Source organism: Pyxicephalus adspersus, chromosome 2 (genome assembly GCF_032062135.1).
Source record: "Pyxicephalus adspersus chromosome 2, UCB_Pads_2.0, whole genome shotgun sequence".
Classification (NCBI taxonomy): Eukaryota; Metazoa; Chordata; class Amphibia; order Anura; family Pyxicephalidae; genus Pyxicephalus; species Pyxicephalus adspersus.
Genome location: NC_092859.1, coordinates 118,371,290 through 118,394,953, shown reverse-complemented (window position 1 = coordinate 118,394,953; position 23,664 = coordinate 118,371,290). Strand labels below are relative to the sequence as shown.

At 35.9% G+C, this 23,664-nt stretch overlaps 1 protein-coding gene across 1 annotated transcript in view; it reads left to right on the top strand.

Annotated features, from left to right (window-relative positions):
- HCN4 (hyperpolarization activated cyclic nucleotide gated potassium channel 4) overlaps positions 1 to 23,664 on the top strand; it is a 68,733-nt gene that overhangs the window by 25,761 nt on the left and 19,308 nt on the right. The window contains exons 2-3 of the mRNA XM_072402128.1: positions 17,687 to 18,110; positions 18,331 to 18,492. Of these exons, the coding sequence (XP_072258229.1) occupies positions 17,687 to 18,110; positions 18,331 to 18,492 (586 nt within the window). The remainder of the gene's footprint in view (positions 1 to 17,686; positions 18,111 to 18,330; positions 18,493 to 23,664) is intronic.

Here is a 23,664-nt window from a genome sequence, read left to right as displayed (position 1 = left end):
CACTCTGTACATTAGCAATTGTCCACTGGGTGCATGATTGTTTTTTGATAATGTTCTGCAGTGTTTGTATAGCTGTTACATGCTCTTTTAAAGTGGAATAATTCAGCATTGATTGTTACATATTATCCTATTCCAAGGCCATTTATAGTAGATTGCAAAAAAAGTTGTTTTCTACCACATCACAACAATATATATAGGCCACAAAAGTAATAATACAAAGCATCTGCATTTTGTGTCCACCACTGTGCAGGTCCACTGACTTTCTCTGTTATCCTTATGGAGGACTACTAAAAGACAAGGGCAATAGCCCTGTTTTTTTAAAGCTCTCCAAGGCTGGAGATGATGCACTTTCAGCAGTGAAGCTGGGTGATCGAGCAAATCTGGTATGGATTTCTTAAAAGTCATTTGCTATTACTTAGCAAACTTAGCAAATTGTTTCAATCCTGGACCAGAGCCATTCCAGGATCCTCGGTCTAGGATATCCTCTGCAGCCTTGGAGAGCTTTAACAAATCAGGTCCAGTGTATCTTTGCAAAAGTTTCAGTCATTAGGTTTTATGGGCCCCTAACAGTACCTGTGTCTTTTGTTAGAAACAATGTTGGATTCTGGAAAATAAAAAATGGAAAGTGATTTGCTTATTAAAATGGAATTATATGATACAAGCCTCAGTGCATGTGTCCACTGCTCATTCACATTTGGTTAGATCAGTATAAATGAGTGCGGATAAGCTGCTGGCTATTCCTGTCTATATGGTTGTGATTTTTCATTCACAGTTTAAGGCAAAAAGTTAATTGGCCATTTGTCCTGTGCTGTTCCCTTTGGCAACATATAAAAGCTAAGTAAATGAGACTTTGGTCTGTCTTTCTAGGACATCTTTCTTGTGCCTGAACAGACTTCTGGTTATACAACATGTATTGAGTTGTAATTCCAGTGATCACTAAAACATAGTTTTTTTTCCTTGATTTGCTCTAAATATCAGGAAAACTCCTGCTAATAAAACTAGTTACTGGTATAACTGTATAGTATATAAATATATTTAAGGTTTGAATCTTATTCGCTGAAAAACCTGAAATATTTTTCTGCTTATGTGCTTGCTTGTATTTTATGTCCTCTGCAATCCTACAGATACAGAAACTGTATTTCACAGGTGTTATGAATAAAAAAAAACACAATTTTGCATTTGTCATGAATTTATTTCTTGCTTCCGTGCTCATTGTGCACTAATTGTATTGTTTCACAGACACAGCATCTTTTGAGCTACCTCCTTCTATCTATATATTGTAGTCATCATTTCTGCTGATCTAGCTAGCAAACAGTATTGGGTGTAAGGAGTATGTGACAATACAGAAAAAGAAAACGATGAATAAACATAATTTTGGTAGGCATGCCATAACTTATGTTTTTTTTTTTTTCAAGGGAGTTATCTTTAAAAATCTAGGTCTATGACAATATGCTTCTTATACAATGGCAACTTATTAACATTACCAGTGAAATGTAAAATATCTTGCTTAACAATATATTCCAAAGCCTGCGTAACCCTAAAATCTGTACGTTTCTGTAATTAGAAATTTTGATAGTATGAAAATTCAAATCATTTAAATGGTTACCACCAATTATTTGCATATTATTTGTAACATACATAGAGTATTAACAGGTATGAAAATGTATGTTTATACCTCATAAAGATAAAGAAGAAGGCATGTCATTGCAGTCCTATATACAGTCCTACTACTTCTATAATGTAGGTCATGCTTAAAGTTTCACACCTGTCATTGTCTGCACTTTTAAGGTCATGTAATTCACACTTATCAGAATCTGTAAATGGAATCATATTGAGGACATTTTTAAACCACAGATATTATTGGATTCTATGTAATTTTTGATGTCTTCTACATCCACTTTACTGCCATTCCCACTGTTATAATATTGATATTGTATGACCAATAAAAGATGCTAACACTGGTACCTACACGAACATAGGATATGAACAACAATGAATACAGGGAGTGGTGACAACCACATGATTCAAACCACCTCCGCCACCAGGAATGGTGCTGCAGCTACAACGGACCAACTATGATGTGTTCCAAGTAATATCACCTTCATATTGATAGAATATAATTAGAGATAGACAGTGATCACTTCAATAATCACTACTATACAAAGTTAGTTGATCCCCATCATAATCATTACTAGACCCTGCAAGTGGTCACTACAACAGTACCTTTATAGCTGAAGAATCAGCATCATTCATACAGCTTGATAGACCACAATATAATTATTATTAATAATAATAAACAGGATTTTTATGGGGCCAAAATATTACACAGCGCTGTACATTATATAGGGGTTGCAAATGAGAGACAGATACAAACATTGACACAGGAGGAGGAGAGGACCCTGCCCCAAAGGGCTTACAATTAAGAGGTGGGCAAGCAGCAAATAATAGGAGGGGGATATAGAATGGTGAGTGAGTAGTGTGGGTTTAAGAAACAGAAGATGGGTAGGCAAGTTTAAAAAGATGGGTTTTAAGGAGCAAGCCGAACAGGACGTGGAAGACTATTCCAGAGAGTTAGGGCAACTCTAGAAAAGTCTTGTATCTGTGCGTGTGACGAGGTTATGAGTGAGGAAGTCATTAGTAGGTCATTGGAGGAGCAGAGAGAGCGGCTAGGGGAGTATTTTTTTTTACCAGGTCAGAAAGGTAAGTGGGACAAGAGCTGTGGAGGGATTTGGAGGTAAAGCACAGGAGCTTGAATTTGATTCTAAGGTGAAATGGAAGCCAATGAAGAGAACTACAAAGAGATGCAGCAGAAGAGGAGCGGAGGGAAGGATGGATGAGTCTGGCTGCAGCGTTCATAATAGTTTGTAGAGGAGAGAGTCAGTGGAATACCAGAGAGGAGGATGTTACAGTATTCCAGATGAGAGATGATAGGAGCATGTACAAGGAGTTTGATGGTCTCTGGGGGCAGGTAGGGGCAGATTTTGAAGATGAAAGTGACAGGACCTGGAAATGTTCTGAATATAGGGGGTAAATGAGATGGCAGAATGAAGATGATGTAAAGACAACGTGCTTGCGGAGAGGGACAAATAACAGTGTCATTAACGAATATGTCGGGAAGATTTGAAATTTGAGGGGGGGGGGGTTTGATGAGTTCTGTTTTATCCAGGTTGAGTTTCAGAAATCTGTCAACCACATTCAACATTTAGGAAAATGCAACCCTGTAGTTTTTACTTCTTCTTAGAATGTTTAAGTTATTAATCCCTGTTAACAATATGATACCAAATTTTACAATGACATTGTTATTTATGTGAATTATATGTGTGGTAGAGGCACAGAACATTATGAAATCTTACTCTGTGCAGCTTTATATCAGTGATTTATTACATCCTCCATGCTTCTCAAACCTTTGCTTTTCCATTGTTTCACAATACTAAAATGACACATGATTATAAAGAGTATGACAGATTTATACATATGTTTAACTTGTTACAGAACACCAGCCTTGCTTCCTATACAACTGATTTGTGGTACATTATCCCACATTTGCCCACTGTCTCCTGAAAACTATCCTAGAAAGTGATGAAAGTTTCCAAAACCTGTGGTGTTACCCAATAAAACTGTCCTCCATAGTAAATAGACATTCTTACATTAGCTATTTAAATTTTTCTCTTGGTATACAGTTTAGTTAAACAATGTTTTGCTTTACAATAATTGTTTAACTATGATTTATTTCATGTTTAAAGTGCTTTGGTTTGTAGGAGACTTTAGTTGTGTATGCTATCATGTAAAGCATATGTGGCAATGTAAAAGGTTTGCTAGCAAAAGGGCTTTATCCCCACCTTCTCCCCTTCTCTAATCATATGTATTTAATAATTACCTATACTGAAAAAAAAGCTTCTCCTGTGACCCCTTACTGCTGGAAACATATCAGGTGTAACATTTCCGAATAACAGTTTTTTTTTCATTCAGCAAAGATCATGTGACCATAAAGCTGTGAATACACTGCATAGGTCTTAGTATACTCCCCAACCTTCAGTCATGGGCCTCTTCCTTCTTAGAAAACACACCTGACAGGAGCAGCTTTATTAATTTAAGCCAACACCTTATGCAACCAAAATTTTTACTTAGCAAATAACCATAACTTTGAGTCGGTCACAGCAATATGGTGAGCACCCATTTTATCACTTTATAAACATGTCAATGGACCTGACTTTATCATAAATTTCAGACAGGCCTTCAACCAGCCCACGTTCACATAAGATTTAAAGTCTAACTTATGTCAGCTGGCAGTGTACGAAAATGTCAATAAAGCTGTGGCATCATGTATAAGAATAGAAAAATTGGGGGAGGGAGCAAGGGGGAGGAAAAAAAGGTGCAAAGTGTGCCACTACACAAGGGCCCCAGACCCTCCTCAGCCAACTGGACCTCCACTGATTCACTGCCTAATAAACTGACCCCTAGGATTTTTATTCATTACAGTAACTCAGATTTATGTAAAAATTTAATTTGCTTTTTAAATTTTTTTAGTAATGAAGCTGAATACTTTTCTTAGCTAAACACTGATTTAGATATTATTACAAAATAATATCAATCTACTAAACCATTGACAGAAAGGTGCAAAATAAGAAGTAAAATCCTTGCATTATTTTTTCGGACAATCTTAAATGATGTATATTAACCACCAATGTCTATATTTTGGAGCTGTAAAACTGTAGGTACATCCTATTAATGATCCCTTACTGTTTTATACAAGGGTTTATGAATTAAAGAATCTGTAGATACATTTTACCCTTTAGCCATATTTATGTGGAATCATGCTGGTGTCTAGTCTTTCTTTCTTTCTTTCTTTTTTTTTTTATTATACAAATCCCTGACCTCGACATGTAGGCACTTAGCACAGTGGGGTGAGCTCAGTATAGAGACAAAGGATTTCTGAGCTTGATTTCTATATTTAAATGTTGTTTATTAATTTAAACAGTTTACTTTTTTTTTATTTTATTTACATTTTAAGACATTCATAGTGAATGTATTTTAAATCTATCTTAAAAAAAAGTACGGGCTGTACACTTAGCATAATATTAAAAAATAAATGTTAGTAAATAAGAAAAATCTTTGTTTGCCTTAAATACCCAACCATGTTCTAACAAAAGTCTTGTTTTTTATTTCTTTGAATTATCCTTGTGTTGAAGTATTTAGCATGAACACAGATTCATAATATTTCCTAATATTGACTTTGCAAAAATAAACATAAGTTTTGCAAACTGAACATTCATGCAATGTGAACAGCCACTTCATTGTCTGCCTTTATTGGTATCTCAGAGTCCATTCAGTAAGGTAAATTAATGTTGCATTCATGCCCCTGTAAGCCATAGAATCTAATCAGAATTAATATTTGCCTGTTCTGAATACTGTATATTGGCATTTGCTTAGTTCTTGTGGTGTACTGCATACTTCTACTTGCTACTTCGCCTACCACTGCTGTAGTTTTTTTCACTGTAAGTGACATTTCTATTCCACTAATGCCGCTACCTGTCATTGTCATACCCGTCATTGTCGAAGTGATGCATATGCATATGAAACAAAGAAAAATGGAGCAGCTACCAGTAGAAGCCAGATTTCTTGCTTTGTATGAAGTCTGGTTGTCATGAACTATTGGTCCAGTTTTTTTTGCTTTTGCAAAAAAACGTACTGATTGCTGTTCCAGTCTCCACATACTTGCATCATTTCTTGTGAAGCAGCTCCCTGTAATGTTTATTATGTATGGATAAAAGGGAAGGACAAAGCAGTGCATATCTTGTTGACTACCTCTGCAACTATGATATAAAGATGCAGTTCTTATATGCATGTTCTCAGAAGCATATTAGCAAGTTAATTTGATTCTGAGCACATTGCCCATTGTATGTGTCTGTATGAATGTGGCAGGGACATGTGATTGTAAGCTTCACTGGAGCAGGCACTGATGTTTCTATATTTTCCAGCAACCACTGCATAATATGTCATGGTATGTAAATATGGAAAATAATATAATATTGCTGCCTTTATTATCTAGTTGTTTTATTTATTAGATATAACACAATATAAAAAGAAACAGTGCACTGAAACTACTTATTCCATATGGGGTTTATAAAATGTTTGCAAATACCAGATACTTTTCTTAAAATTTGCAGGTTTACCTGCAAAAGATTTGTCCTTCTGTCCATCCAGATTAGCAATTCTTCCATACAGTGCTTTTGTGTACTGCAGCTTAACAACAGAGTTATGGTCCCTTCATACTCTAAGCCTGTGAGTGGACATTGAGTGATGAATGCAGACATCTACATTTCCTCTCCTTTTTTTGTCAGCACATTCCTTGTAATACATTTAAATACATAGCACTCGACTGGTTTAGAGTACTGTACTACTCTCTCTCAGTGTCCCATCTTTGTACTCTTGCATGGAAAAATAATGAAATTGAGTAAAATGTAGGTATTTACACTGGTTGCATTTAAAATACAGTTTATTAACATTTTTTAAAAAAGTACATCACTGTTTTATTTTCTTATTTGTTTTTTATTGTTTGCCTGGAATTCAATTGTTAAGGATTAGAGGAAGCCCACTAATTAGTTAATGTGTGCCTATGGAAGGAGATATGCACTCTTGGTGGTCACCAAGGAGGGAGGGTAAAAAAAGCTATGTATGTTAAATTTGGTGCTATGAAAATTTTGTTAGACATTCTTTCTTTACTCAGTTCTGAAATTAATGTTTGCCTTAGCATGCTATGATATATATATCTTGTGAGTGGTTACGCTCAGGATCACCTTTGCTGGGGTTAAAGAACACTTGTCTGGTTCATCCAACTCAGAGCTGACTTGTAGCCAGGTTTGTTGAAAGTTGCAGATAAAATAACACAACAGCAAAAGAAAACCTCGCCTGTCCGGCACTTAATATACATAAGACGTCCCTGTCTATCAGCTGGAGGACTTCTTCCTGTCGGCTGAAAACCAAGCTTCCAGCAACCTTTTACTCATTTTTGAGCTCCCTCACATAGACCGACTTTCAGTGTCCCAAGGCAGAGAGCTCACTCACACAGACCACCTGTCTGTGTCCCTAAGCAGAGAGCTTCCTCACACTGACCACCTGTCTGTGTCCCCAAGCAGAGAGCTACTGACTGAGCTCCTGGCTCTATGTTATATCCCCACTCCAGTGCTTGTTCATTAATTACCTCACAGGTGAGAGTCTTCCACCTGCTACTTCACATAGGAGAGGAATCTTGGGCAAATATACCCTTCCACCACCAATCCTGCATTGGTGTCACAATATATATATATATATATATATATATTATAGCATGCTAAGGCAAACATTAATATATATATATATATATATATATATATTGTGTTCTGTTTGGAGAATCCAATGTAGCTTTTTTGATGCTAAGACTAGGTAGTTTCATGGTCAAGGATACATTTACAGTTAAAGTAACTTGTTATTCGTATTGGGTTTTAAGAGTAGCATTTCAAGTTTAGGTTATCTGAATGCCAAAACATTTAATACATTGCAGTTTAGATTGCCTGTGTTTGTTTTAGCTTTTCCAGGCTTTTTTTCCTTTATTTATGCAAATCAATATTTCTATCCTAGGGTGGCTATGTCTGCTACTTTATTGTATCTACTGATGGACCCATGGTTGTCACACACATATTCTTCATCTTATTGTATAGGCCATGGAAAGATTAGTAGTTTGCACAAGATAAATATTATTGTTTGTGGTTTGAGTTAAGCTCAAGTGAAAGGACTCTACATTTCTAGCAGGATTGCATGGTATTTCTGTACTTGCTGAAAAATGTTCTTAGCTGGAAAAATTAAAAAAATATGTTGCATTTAAGGTCTGGCAAGCTGGATTAGTTTACATTTTAGCTTTTAGGTATAGATATCATTTAGGAGTTACAGTAGTTGCTAGAGAGTAGTTAGATAGTAATGTTGGTTTAGGTTAGGTTTTTGGGCTCAAGGGAGGAGAGGATTAGGTGTTGGGTGAAGGAGTAATAGAAGATACTATTTCATACACTTGTTTTGACATGAAAACCTCAGCAATGATAACGATCAGGTGCTGGGTCCTGAATGCCAAAAGCCAATGTACCATGGTGAGCTAATTTTCTTGTTTCTGCATGCATTGGCAGTACTTTCTAGGTTATATAGAACATACAGAACTATCTGTTTAAATAAATAGTGTTAAGCTATATACTGAGCCCTAGCTTATAAGAAGCTTATTCTCTAAACTATAGATTCGCAATACAAGGAGGGTTGAGTGTCTTCAGGCTTTGCTGGATTTAAGCAACCAGTCCAATGGAGGTGTTCAGTGTGCTTCTTAACATTGATTCTTGCTTTGAATCATGCTTTAGATAATTGGAGCAAGGGCCTATTACCTTTGCCTGATTTCCTTGCCAGACCTGTTCCTGCCTCCAGTGAACAGAGAAATAAAACGTTTCACTGATCTCCTGCTATCTCTTCCACTCCATGGGAAGAAATGACCTGCCAGCTTCTTGTTCCTAACTGCCAGACCAGAAAAGAAAGACAAAGCATGTCTTGTATCTCGTCCCTTATGCTTTCACTGTTTCTCATGAGAAGAATGAAGAAAGCTTCAAATTTAATGAAAGTAATTGAGGGCAGATTAAAAAAAAATTGGATGACAGAATAATTTTAAGTGTCTAGCTCTATTGGTAGCATATGAGGACTTATATGAAGATACCAGGCAATTTTGTAGAGAAGCCTTTTTCTGCATTTCCCCAGAAAAAATAAATGTAAAAAAAAACAACAAAACACTAACCAACTGATAAGAAGAAAACCAGCGTGCAAAAGGAGTGTCAAGTGTGCAACTTTAGAAAGAATGGAATATATATATATATATATATATATATATATTATATATATATATATATATATATTTATAAGCTTTCCTGGGCAGGGTCCTCTCCTCCTCTTGTGTCACTGTCTGTATTGGTCAGTCATTTGCAACCCCTATTTAGTGTACAGCACTGCGTAATATATTGGCGCTAAATAAATCCTATTTATTATTATTATTATTAATAATAATAATAATAATAATATATATAAATGAGTAACGATATAAGCACATTTTTATCCTGATAAAATATGATCGCTGTATACAACTAGATAAGATGAGTTATTTCTTCTTTGTGTTTTTTCATTTAGCTTTCCTGAAAAAGACAAAGTTAATTGGTTAGTGCAGTGCAATTACTCGTCTCTGACATGATTACACAGGCCCCGCTGAGGGTCTTTCCTCAATCTCTTGCACGCACAAGTCATTCTCATCAAGAATCTAGTGTCAGCTGAAGTATAGGGGGGGGCAGCAGCTGGGCTCTGCCATGGAACGCTCATTGCAGAGACAGCTATGAGATGTGACGGTCTGGCACCCTTATGAGCGATTCTATTACCTTGCACGTAGCACTGCGCTGTGAATTGAGAGCTTTCACCTAGATGCCCTCCGGTGTCCTCTCGATCTTGCTGATGAAGGTTTATAATCTGAGCAGAGGCAGTGTGAACGGACACTTGTAGGCAGTGACCAGAGGATGACAGAGCTGTCCGTGGTGCTGAAATCATTGTGCCCATGTTTACTCTTCTATACGTGTAAACCTGCGTTTAGATATTCACCAATGCTCTAATACCGGGGGTATCCATACTCCTTGTGGGTATGGGAACCAAATGCTGGGGGTATGGGACTAATAATTTATATATGAGTAGTACGTGAATGGAACGCGATAGAATCTTCGAGAACATTTGACATTTTCTGCAACTGCTTATATTTATTTATACTACATTTGTGTGTATTTACTTCAAATTTAAATTTGAATTTAAATTTTCGACAGTCAAGTAAAGGGGGTATGGGACCATATTGGACAATCTATTGGGGGGTCTGGAGTCATCAAAAGGTTGAGATACCCCGGCTCTAATAGAATGATATGAATAAAACCCCTTTCACACAATGCGAGGAAAGTCAAATATTTTCTCATATTTCCTGATCAGAAAGCAGGTAATAGATGAAATGTGCACATTCACCTGCACGTGATAAATCTAGTGCACGCATGCTATCAAGTGCAGTGTGTTATATCTATAAATATCATCCGGATGTAACCTCTTGTTACACAACACACCTTCAAGCCCCTCTCAAAAATCCTCATCCCCAGCTTCCAGCCTGCTTGGTATTTCCCTTCCCCCTACCAGCTCTGTCTTCCACATCATCCCTTCCCCTGTGACTGGAGGTAGTTCTCAGATACTCTTTAACCCATGCTTACCCATGGGAGAGACGCAATTCTTCCAGTACAACAGTGCAACAGATAGCTACAGCTACAATAAAGCCTGGTGTGTGCCCTTTGGGCATGCTGAGGGAAATCACCTTTACTTTCATGATTAGTTGAACCATTATGAATATTGAATGTATTTTTTGACCAGCAAATCTCCAGACATATAGCTGCAGGTGTGAGTCAGCCTATAGAGGAAGTCATTTACTGTCAAACGTGTATGAGATCTTGTGAACTTGTGTCTACACTGCAAGATCAAAATAGAATGTATCAAACTGCAAAATCACGAATCTAGCCTCATTATATTGCAGAATTTTTCTTCTCCCAATAGCGTTTTGTATTCTAGTTGTTTTACAAGGTAAGACATCCGGCTCAAATATAAAATGTGGGAATATTCTTTACTTTTCTATGGATGATTTCTCTAATACTGTCAAAAGAGGTATTTTGTGTACAATTTAGGTTGTGTGGATTTTTTGCTCATCTTTAGCAGCATTATTGCAATTGTAATTCTTCAAATTAGAGAATGAATATTTCATTGTAATCAGTTACATTCCTACCCCTAAATAAGAAGGGCATTTTAAAGGACAGGTAGGAGTCTGATAAATTGTGGGTGATATTACATTATTTGTGCTTTCATGGAATTATTCCTCCCTTTGCACAATATTCCATATACATTGTTATACATGTTTATTAAAGCTGAACATTGTCTGAATACAAGAGCCATGTGTAGTCTAACTTGGCCTGTTTTATTTTTTTTTCATATCTATGCAGTACTTTAGTATGAAACATTTCTTTGTGTAAGGGATTTGTGTAATCAGGATCAGTTGCAGTTGCTTCTCTTCCTTGTGCGGGGTAACTGGGCTTGGATCCGCCTCTCCTTTTCTTTTCTTAGAGCAACTTCTAGCAGATGGGCCTTTGGGTCATTGCACAAGCCATGTGCATTACATTATTGGTGTCAACACTACTTTTACAAAGTATGATTGGAGTTTTGCAATAGAATTTGGTGGACAAAAAGTGGAGTCTACTAAGGAATATATTACATTTAAAGCTGTTTTTGTGCATGGAGTTCAGCTTGAGGCTATGTTCAGACTACTGGTGAGGTTGCAGTGTCGTAACTGCTTCCTCATGCTACTGAACTGATTCCTTTCGTAATGCTACATTTATCGCTACTGCAGCCAGATATACAACAAATGCCTGCTGTCAAATGTGCAAATGCTGGTTTGGGCAGCCAAGTAGCTGGCAGTGTGCCACCTTTGAGGAGTCATGTGAGAATGACTGATCTCGCCATGGGTCTGATCCCAGACTGAATGTGGAACTAAAGTCCACTCCAATAAAGTGGAGCCGAGCAGAGTTTTGATTTGGCTTGTGATGTAACGGCTCAAATTCTCAAATATCTGCAAAATGGGGAACAAAAATTTCTTTGTTGTCTATAGTAACCCATCCAATTCCTGATAATGTTCTTTTGCAGTGAAGGCTTCTTTTCTCTAATCCCACTGGGTAAAGTTGCAAATTTTTTTACCACCCAGCATGTGACAAGTTTTGCTGGCTGTCTCAGACAAACATGCTCCATCTGTATTAGCTTAGGCATCATCTAGTTTTGATTCATGTTATTTCAAAATATTTTTCTCCTTGTTCAAGTTGCAATATTTTGTGCCAAGGGGTATTCAGAAAACTAGGTCATCCAATTCAATCTAGTTTATCAAACACAGTTTCATCTGATAAAACCAGCTTTCAGCAATGCCTTCTCAGCAGCAGTAGTGGAAGCCCACATTTTAATGGAAAAACTGAATGATTCTACACTTGCTGCGTAACAGTTGTTGCTGCGTTTGCACACTGAGTTAGGATTAGGACCATTTAGCCAACTTCATCAGTTACCAAATTAAAGTCTTTGCTTTTAAAATCACAATGGGAAGAATTGCTCCATAGCAATGACATTCTGTGACACCCACCAAATTTTTTCTTGCTTTTAAAGAAACAGCAATACCATCTGATGATTATATTTCAAAAAGTCGCAGCATAATACAATAACGTGTGTAGTGGAGTGTGTCTGCTAAAAATATTGTGCAATCCCATGGTGCAAGGCATTTGTTATCTACTGACTTTATTCTCACTGACCGCAAGCAAAGCCAAAGTAGTGATTTACTAATGATTTGAATCATTTAGCTCAAAGATCTGAAGCTCACAAAATGAAGTCAATAGGACCAGTCTGTATAATGGTCGGCAAAGGTCATTCTGATAACATTGAAAGGAGAAGACTGTGGTGTGTAGCAGTCATTTTAAATTACATTGTTCTATAGAGCAACAATAGTCTACATGATCATACAATAGTTGTATTACAAATGTGTATTATAATACAAATATTATCTACAATATTTAATAAAGATAAAATTCACAACCAAGAATTCCTTAAAAATTATAGGTTATTTAAATAAATTATTATTAAACAGAATTGATATAGTGCCAAACAATTACACTGTGCTGTACATTAAATAGGGGTTGCAAATGACAGACAGATACAGACAGTGACAGAGAAGGAGGGGAGGACCCTGCCCCAAAGAGCTTACAATCTATGAGGTGGGGAAGTATCAAACAATAGCACTTTTTTCACCCTTGACCACTATTGTCTCCCAGAATGTCAAAGCTACATAGGTCTGGTGCATAAAATATAAATTATTCCCCATGACACAGTTGGAGCTTGTCTTTGTGGAAAAGAAAAATGTAAAAACAAACTAAATGTTTACCCAGGGAGCTTTAATCATATTAATTAGTTATTTTTGTGTGGACTAAAACCCGTGCTGGGGAGTTTCTATATTACTTTTTTTGGTGGATTTTCAAATAGCAGATGATACCACCACAACTTCACCCTTCTGCTTTTTCTCAGCTTTGCACAGAGGTAGTTTATGGGGTTATAGTGGACTTTATTATTACATGCGTTCTCATTGGAGAGAAAGAAGATATAATGAAAAGTGGTTAAAATGATGATAAAAATTGAGGTCTTCCCCACCTATTTGAATAAAAAAGCAATAATAATAAGCTTTTGTAGTGTAACATTTTTTTAATGCCAAGTGGGTTCACAAAATCAGGAAGGAAAACCTGGTATTAATAGTTGTATACTATTATGTATTTAGTTATGAAAACAAGTAGCATGCATGCATCTGCATTCTCAAAGTAGAACATATTGTGGTTCCATTCTATGGAGAAATCACTGTCAGTCAGCACCTCTTACTTAACACCTTATAGTGTAATTGGTGATGGGTGATGTACTCACAGAAATACGTTAATGTGGCTGAATAAAGGTGATCATACATGGACCAGTTATCTTGTCAGATTCAGTCATTCAGAAAGTAATTTACCTATAATTTTCATATATCTGGGGTGAAAATTGCCAGCTGTTATCTCTTTGACAACATAAAATACTTAATTGCAGTCATTGTAGATGCCAGTGGGTCTGATTTAATAAAGGTCTCCAAGACTGGAGAAGATAAATTACCTGGAACTGATCTGGTCCAGTATGGAAAACATTTGGCAACTGATAGCAAATGGTTTTTAAGAAATTAATTCCCTGGACCAACCAGGTTCTCCTATGATAGTCTATCTTCTCCAGTCTTGTAAAACTTTAATAAATCAGACTTGATGTATGCAGGTTTTCATTAGCGAATTAAGGCTCCACACAGCTACATATTCAAAAGAATAGATTGGTTGCCCTGCATCTTTCAGATACCTGGAGCAGGCCATTCAAGGTTTACACCAACTATCATGCAAGGAAAGGGCTACTGCTCGGTTAGTTTTCAGGCAGCAAATATAGTACAGGTAGTCCCCGAGTTAAGGACATCTGACATACGGACGACTCTTAGATAGAATGGGGCTTCCCTGCTTGCTGTGTGCAGGACGGAGGCTGTATAGGGGGGAGGGGGCGGTTAGCATGACTTGCAGAAGAAATCTTTTGCTAAACACAGCTGAGGTTGTGGGTGATCTTAAGGAGTTCTTTCTGCAACATCTTGTAACTCTTTAATGACCAAGACAAACTCTGCAGTTGTTTATTTTTGCATATGAAAGCTCAGCTTGCTCCAGAAGTTAAGGAATGTCTAGGCTCCATAAAGATTTTTTTGTTGCTTTGTTTGGGAGGATTGTATACGGTAACTGACACCACCATGCTGCCTATTAATATGTTGAGACAAACATCTGTCCTAATTGCATTTAATAAAATAATGTTTCTGTTCTGACTTACATACAAATTCAACTTAAGAACAAACCTACAGTCCCTATCTTGTATGTAACTCGGGGACTAACTGTAAGTGTTTCAACTCACACCTTTGTTATGTAATCTGACCGTAAGTTCAACAGAGAATGTAAAATCTTTTTAACTTACATCTAAAGACAATGATGTCCAGTTTTTGTTTTGTTTTTTTTTTTTTTTTTGCAAATACCTTTCTTTTTTCATCTTTCTTCATCCTTTGCTGTACCTCAGTGTCTTGGCATTGCTTTTGGTGGGCTTCGTGATGAGGCCGGACAATGTCACCTCATAACTGCATGTGTCTAAACAAGGACTTACATGGCATGTTAACCAAGTATTATTTTCATGAAAGCAGTAGATTTTAAAACAATAATGATTTCTTTAGAATATACATGAATGTTTAGTGATTGAGTTTACAACTTCTTTAACAAGAGGGAATTCATTTTTAGTTTTCCGGAAAGTTGTATCTGAAATACAGTTTTGTGTAAAGAATAATATAGATGAACATGCATGCAAACACAGTTGTGACATTTATTAAACTTGATATTTCCAAAGTAATTAAACATTTACTGCTGTTGTATGCCTTGTAAAATAATTTCTACGAGTTTTTAAGCTAAAATGCTGAAAAAAAATAATTAGGCCTGTTGTACAGAATTGTAATAGAGTGTGCTGGGAATTTTTGTTTTGTTCTTTGTATTGTCTTACCCATGTGCATCGGTTCCCTTGCTAGTTATAAATTGAACTGAACAGCTGCTATTTTTGCTTTGTTGGATTTGGTGCAGAAATGTACCAATGTACCGGAGATCTTTAGCTGCCTTGAGCAAGTCTAAGATTCTGGTGTGTTGCTGAGGATGTTACCTCCTAGGCTACCTGTGCTCAATGTTGGGATATATATATATATATATATATATATATATATATTACAAATGCAGACATGTATTTGTATGGTACAAAAACTTAGTAACTTAAATGTTGTAGAGTTATGTACTAATTGAGCTATTGATTAAAGTGGGAAGTTTTTTTATTGTTTCAGTACTACCCTTTATGTTTTTATACTGCTTCATGCATTCACTGGGTCCCCAAGGCCTGCATCTTGAAAGATAAATTAGTCTGGCATAACAAACTCTTCACAGTACAGTAGTGAAAGGAGCAGTCATATTGCCTGGTTGTGTCATATCCATTTTTTTTTTTTTGCTCACATACCTTTTATTGCCACTGTGGTCTTCCTGGCTTGTTTACACAGCAATTACAGTCTCTTCACAGCAGCGATTCAAATCCATGACACTTCCAGTCAGCTGAGCTTTCATGAAAAATGTTTAAACTAATCTGTTTCAGTCTTTTAAGTACCTAATTCTTCATCTTCAATTCTTCTAAAAATCTTCAGAGAAATAAAAATGGTGTGGCAAAAAAGAGATAGAAAAATTCTGACTATAGTCAACTGTTACCTTAGTTAAAGTTAAAACTAAAAGCTTGCATCTGATAACTTCAGTTACCAAGTAAAAACTATATCTTAAACTGTAAACCTAAATGTTAAATGGATTAATTTAGTGTTTTATGCAGATTCTCTGGGGAGTGTGCTAGGTTTTATTTCTATACATCAGATTTTAATAACACTTTATACTTTTACACATAAGTGTCCCACTTTACCAAATCTAGTCAGGAATAGCCTAATCTGCACTAGTTAACAACCATAGTAGACTGAATATCATGTTTCAACATTTTGATGTTAGGCCAGTGGTCCTGTGATAACAGTATGCATTTAGTTATTGTCAACGTGATACAAGTCAATTAAAATGGAAAAGTAGTAAGATGCAGGTCAGAAGGAGGTCATCTGCAGGTCAAATGCACCTTTTGGGTACTCTGATCTATTTCAGAATCTTCTCAGTTTGATGTCAAATTAAAGCAAGGTCTATTTTCCCTAATCCAATTCTATTTGTTATAGACTACTTTACAACTATATATCCTCATTATACGCTTTTAAACAATATAAATATCTTGCAGTGGAGGCCATGCAAAAGTGGAGACTTTTAGTGCTGTAATTTCTATGTGGGAGTTTTTTTAGTGTTAGAAAAAGAAAAACAGTGCATCTTTGTCTGCCCAACTAAAACCAATAGCCGTCTGCATCAGAAAAACAACAACCAGCTCTGAGGTGCAGGCTTTCTCAAACTGATTATTTGGGATCCACATGTGTGTGGGGGTGGGCATTCTTCTTTCCATTAGTCCTGAGCTAAACCCTTTTATTAGGTACATTTTATCACGTCCATCATGTATTAATGGTCTAATGTCATGTACAAGCTTTTTACACGTGGTTCTGACATTACTGGCCTTGTTCCACAATGATTAATGTGATTTTCATCTCAAGCTTTCACGCTTTACTTTACTTCCAACTCATAGCTTGTTATTATTTAATGGTAAAAAAGTGAAAGTGAAGGACATCTTGCAATGGATAGTCGTGTTATTTCTACCTCATACCAGAACTCTTTTTGAATGTATCCTGGAAAAAAAGTAGAGTCTGTTGATTGTACATTTCCTTGTGGCAAATATTTATATAGTTAGGTCCATAAATTTGGACAGAGACTCAGATGCAGTTGAACTGCAGACTTTCAGCTTTAATTCAGTGGGTTGAACAAAAAGATTGCTTAAAAATGTGAGGAACTAAAGCCTTTTTTTTTTTACACAATCACTGCATTTCAGGGGCTCCAAAGTAATTGGACAGTTGACTCAAAGGCTTTTTCATGGGCTGGTGTGAGCAATTCCTTCATTATGTCATAAAAGGATAAAAGGCCTGAAGTTGATTTGGGGAGGGGGGTGCGCTTGTATGTGGAAGATTTTTGCTGTGACCAGACACAGCAGGTGAAACAAACCATTCTATTTTTATGGGCCTAACTGTATATATATACATATATATATATATATATATATATATATATATATATACATACATTTATGGGTCTGATTTATTAAAGCTCCCCAAGGCTTAAGAGGATACACTTTTATCAGTGAAGCTGGGTGATCCAGAAAACCTGGAATGGTTCACTCAGCTTAAATGTGGAAAGTGTATCTTCTTCAGCCTTGTAGTGCTTTAATAAATCAGGCACCGATATATGAGGTGGTTTGAATCTGATAATTATGCTTTTACAGTGTATTCTTTCTCTTACAGGTTTTACTGGGACCTCACTATGTTACTGCTGATGGTGGGAAATCTCATCATTATTCCAGTGGGCATCACTTTTTTTAAAGAGGAGAACACCCCAGCTTGGATTGTGTTTAATGTTGTCTCTGACACCTTTTTCCTTGTGGATTTGGTATTGAACTTTCGAACAGGCATAGTAGTGGAGGACAATACAGAAATTATCCTGGATCCACAACGCATTAAGATTCGCTATTTAAAAAGTTGGTTCCTTGTGGACTTTGTATCCTCCATCCCTGTGGACTATATATTTCTTATTGTAGAAACACGTATTGACTCAGAGGTTTATAAGACTGCCAGGGCCTTACGAATTGTACGTTTCACTAAAGTGCTGAGCTTGCTACGTCTGCTAAGACTTTCCAGGCTTATCCGGTACATTCACCAGTGGGAGGAGGTAGGTTCTGATTTTTGTTCCTGAATGGTCTAGTAATATCAGTGTTTCAAATCGGAACTACAAATGTAATGAATGTAATGTATTGAAAAAAAACTGAAGAAAAATGATGGATTCCAAACAATATTCATAGTCTGCATCTACAGCACTGTCTGCTGCAAACCTTTGGTTTTGCTCTATCTTTTTATGCTAGTGTTTTAATTGAGAATATTTTCCTCCATAGATTTTCCATATGACTTATGACCTGGCAAGTGCTGTGGTACGCATTGTTAATCTGATTGGCATGATGTTGCTGCTTTGCCACTGGGATGGCTGCTTGCAATTTTTAGTACCTATGCTGCAAGACTTTCCTGACAACTGCTGGGTATCACTAAACCGCATGCAGGTAAGTTGGTATAATAAGTTTAGGAATATTTACCTAACGTGAATCTAAACCCAAAAATGATCAACTTATATATGTGTTTGTGTATTATTATGTCATGTCTACACTTGCCTTTTATTGTAGTATTTCTTCTTTTCTTGAAAAACACCCAGTCTAATACTGACTATACCAAGAATAGAAGCAGATTCATGCTGGCTTAGTCATTATGCAGCTTTCTGGATTTGTCCTTGTGGTTGCCACTAAGTCAGTAATTGAAGACAAATTTAAAATAACAAAATTTTAAAAGAATAAGAGATGAGGAGAAATCTGTCTATTCTAGTGAAAGCTATACAAGAGGGAATTCAACTTCTTTTGAAAGGTTCTCTTCTTGCTTTCCAGTGTGTCTGGAAATGAAATAATATCTTCCCAGGGAGACATAAAACCAGAGAGACAAAAATACCTGTAAAAAGTTTTTTAAAAATTTTAAGAAAAACCTTGACTTAGATATATATTTTAACTATGACAATACTGCATCTAGGAATGCCAATAACTTTAAATTTATCTCCAGCATACAGTATCCAAGACTTGCCTAAATGCTATCCATGGTATTCCTCTCATTATTGGAATAGTTTCTAGTTCTCTCTAGTTTTATTGATGCAGTTCTTTGCAGTGTGGTCTGTTACCAGTGGTCTGTCAAACATCAAGATAACAATAGACAAGCTTGACTTGCTGTGAAGTACCCAATGCAAAGTACAGTACATTGATTTTCCTTAAAAATATGTGTACACCATCGCCCTACATAGGAACAGAGGATAAACTTTGTAGGTCTGAATTACAGTAAAAGTTAAATGTATTTGTCAATAGTTTTTGACTTTGCACCAACTCTGTTCGTCGTTAAGTATTTTGTTGGCACCAAACATGTTATGATCTGGCTACATCTATATTGCATTAGGTGCATACACCAATAAACTAATTCAGTTAGAATACATTTTATATTGCATTTACATATTTCAAAGCCATTGTTTCTATTTTGTATAGGCTCTTTAGTGGAAAACACTCAGTGTGGTGCCTAAAAAGGACCAAAGTCCTTACAAAGTAAATACAGACCTGTAAGTTTACCTTCCATACTGGAGACAGTTCTTTAATTAAAACCACATAAGAGTTTGTAATGGGAAATTATAATATAAGTGCATTTAATCAAGGTCAAAGTTGTCAAATAAATCTTTTTATGAGGAAGCAATTAAAACCTTTAGACAATAGAATTGCAGTGGATATAGTATACTTGAACTTTGCAAAAGAGTTGACACAGTACCTCATAGTTGTTTATTGTGCAAAGTAAGCTCCGTAGGTTTAGAATATTCCATCTTTAAATGGAACGAAAACTTGCTTACAGATCGTGATCGGAAAGTAGTGATTAATGATTCATACTCTGAATGGTCTAAGGTTGCCAGCAGTGTACCCAAGGGTTCAGTGTTAGGGCCTTTACTTTTTACCATATTTATAATTATTTATGAATTTAAAAATATTATAGAGTTTGGAATTAAAAGTAATGTAGTAAAAGCCATTTTTGTAGTAGAAGCTAAGTATTGGAATAGGGTGCCTAAAGATGTCTGTAACAAGAAGACCTGAGTGTATTATTTAATAGGACAGATTACCGTATTTTTCGGACTATAAGACGCTCCGGCCTATAAGACGCACCCAATTTTAAAGGAGAAAAACCTAGAAAAAAAAGATTCTGAACAAAATACTAAAAAATCACTCTGTGTCAATGTATCCCCTTCTAAAAATACGGTACATTTACTGTTGATAAATGTGAAGATATGCACTTGTGAGCTAACAGCATACAGTAAATACATACGGGAAAGTCAATAATGGAAAATGAGTGTTTTGATTGATCATAGACTTAATAATATCATTCTAACTGCAATTTGGAACATGCAGTGCAGTTTTGGGCAATAGTTCACAAAAAGGATGTTGTAAAACTGGAGACAGTGCAGAGAAGGGCAACTATACTGATAGGAAGCACAAGAATTTATTTCCCTTGGGAAGAGGTGCTGTAATGGGGGATATGATCACCATGTAAAAGTATATATATGGTCCATATTGTGGGCTTGCTGCAAAATTGTTCACTTTAAAGACCAGATGTCATTCTTTGAATCAGGAGGATAAGAGGTTGAAATCTCCAAATACAGAAGGAATTCTTCTTCAGTAGGGACTGTGAAAAATGTAGAACAGACTCCAGCGGGAAGTCGTTATAGCAAGCTCAATAGAATATATTAAATAAATGCTGGATGAATTTCTAAATGCACAGAATAATACATTTTAATAATGACACCAGAAATACTGATCTAGGGAATATCTTATTTTCTTGGGAGAGCAGAAAGGAAATGTTGTTCCCCGTTGCAGCAAATTGGAGAGTGCTTTGTTTTTTTCTCATCTTCCTTATAGGTTTCCGAATAGGATATGTAAGTTTTCTATATATATGTATGTATATTTTATTTCTTTTTCCTTTTGGATTACCTCAATGGCTGTGTTTTTTTAAAGTTGACAGTCCATTTATCAACTTTTTACCATTTTGTACTTCGATTTTGTAAAGTTTCTATCAAACTAAAAAAGATCACACTTCCCAAAGAGCACTAATTTTATTATGCTTTCACATAATTTTTGTGTAAAAGCCTTAAACTAGATAATAGTTCTGCTTTATGTTAAACCCAAAAGAGGTTTTTAATATGTACCTAATAAAAAAAACAGAATTCTGATTAAAAAGGCACCAATGCATATGGGATCATTTGTCAGTGGAATAAGCAATATCAAAGCATTTGTAGCTTTCTTTTTCTGCATCTATTTCTATGGTATGGATAGGTTAGGTCTTATGCAAGGGTGCACAATTAAGACCTCATATTGTAAAATTTCTCTGGTTTAGATGGGTGTTATCTGTAAATGTAACACCAAACACACCAACAATAGAACATCCACATGTATGTCATATGAACCACATAGAACGCATAGTGCTGCACGTGCTTTAACATATATATATGTGAAATGAATATCACCTTGTCTTTGTTTTTGCCAAGTTGAAGCACCTGTCTGTGACACTGGATACGGTTTCAGGGTTGGTTAGTCCTTGTTGATGTAACAAAAAACCAAGTGTATTGTTTCAGGATTAGGTTTTAGGCATAATGCGGAAATTCATTTTCAAGAGTTCAGAAAAAGGAGATTGTTACATCCACATTTTGTATACCAAAGGTGTTGTCATTTCAGAAAAATTAGGCCCCACAATCCAGCAGTGTTCATTATTATTATTAATATTATTATTATTTTATTATAATTATAATAATAAAATTGAACAGTATTCATATATTTAGTATTAATAAACAGTATTCATATAGTGCCAACATATTATTAAAAAGGTTGCAAATGACAGACTGATACAAACAATTAACAATTACACAGGAGGGGAAGAGTTTAGAAGAGTTTACAATCTAAGAGGTGGGAGAAGTAGCACACAATAGGAGGGGGAGGTATGGATTAGCGTGTGAATAGTGAGTTAGGAGACAGAAGAAGACGAGTAGGCAAGTTTGAAAAGATGTTTGTTTGTTTTTTAATATAAATGTGTTTTTTCCAAAAACAAGGGGACAAACATAGAACACATATAAACCATACAATGATTACAGACATCATCCAAGAAGAAGAGAATGGTAAAAAAAAAATACAGTTATTTCAGGTGGTAATGAGGAGAACCAGTCCAAGTCCAAGAGGTGCAGGGATTCCAGCTGTAGTAATTCCGTATGGAGCGCTAGACTTTTGATACTGCCAGTTATGTATAGATTTAATCGAGCATGTGTACATCAAAATAGGCTTTAACGTGTACAAATCATAGCATGGTAGTATAATACATAGTATGACAACAGTTTCCATAATCCCACATGGCCTAACACTCCTGTCAAATATGGCAGAGTACATGTCTGACCACCTGCATTCCCAAGAGACTGTGCCATATATCAAACCAGATAAAAAATACTAAGTTAGAAAGTACAAAAGAAAGATCCACAAAAGAAAGTAAAAGGGAAGGGTAGTGGGTCCTGGTCACCACAAATCTATACAGCTCCTCTTCCCCCGAAGATCCCATCTATTGATATATCAGATATTAAATAGTGTATGATACTATATAAGCACCCCAAGGAGCCCAGATTATGTTAAACTTCTCGGGATGGTCATAGAGCCAGGCTGTCATATCATGTCACTTCTTAAATTATAATCAAAACAACAAAAATGGGATAAAGTTCTTTTATTTTTTTTTTCAAATAATAATACAAGTTTAGAGCCTGTTTTGTTTTTTTCGGGTTTTTTTTTTTTTTTTTTGTTGCTGATGGGGAGATTAAACGTCACTTCCTGTCGGGAATTAGAATTTTAGCAGAGTGGGGAAAGTTTAGAATTTCTTATCTTTTAATTTTTCACATAAATTAGGGTTCTGCAACAAAGCACAGGGAAATTAATAAAAGGCTTTTACATTTTATTTTTATTATTAATACTACACAGTATTTATATAGCACCATCATTTTACGCAGTGCAAAGTCCATAGTCAGGTCACTAGCTGTCCCTCAATGGAGCTCACCATATAATGTCTCTGCCTCAGTCATTTGTCTTTAACACAGTCTAAGATCAATTTTGGGGGGAAGCCAATTAACCTAACTGCATGTTTTTGGAATGTGGGAGGAAACCCACACAAACACGGGGAGAACATGCAAACTCCATGCAGATAGTGTCCTTGATGACATTTGAACCTGGGACCTAGCACTGCAATGGCCAGAACACTTACCTCTGAGCCACCGTGCTGCCCATTTTATGAAGTTTTATTTTTATTTTTCATGTGGAGTTACAGAAACAGATCAGACTAAAAAAAATGGTATAAGCGTAAGAGGAAACCAATTAGATAATTAGGGATATCCAATGGTTAATTAGGGGGTATTTTAGGTCAGGTTTATTTCCTATTACTCCCCCTAAGTCTCTGGACATTGTTTTGTTTTGGAGTTGCCTCAGTTATGCACTTTGTATCTTTTAGCTTGTGTAGGTTAGTTTAATGTATTACACATTTTTTTTCCAAGACCGATAAGATTTTAATTTTATTTGGAATGAGTTGCATTTATCTCTTTAATATATAAGGGGTCTAATTATCTATATTATAATATATATTAC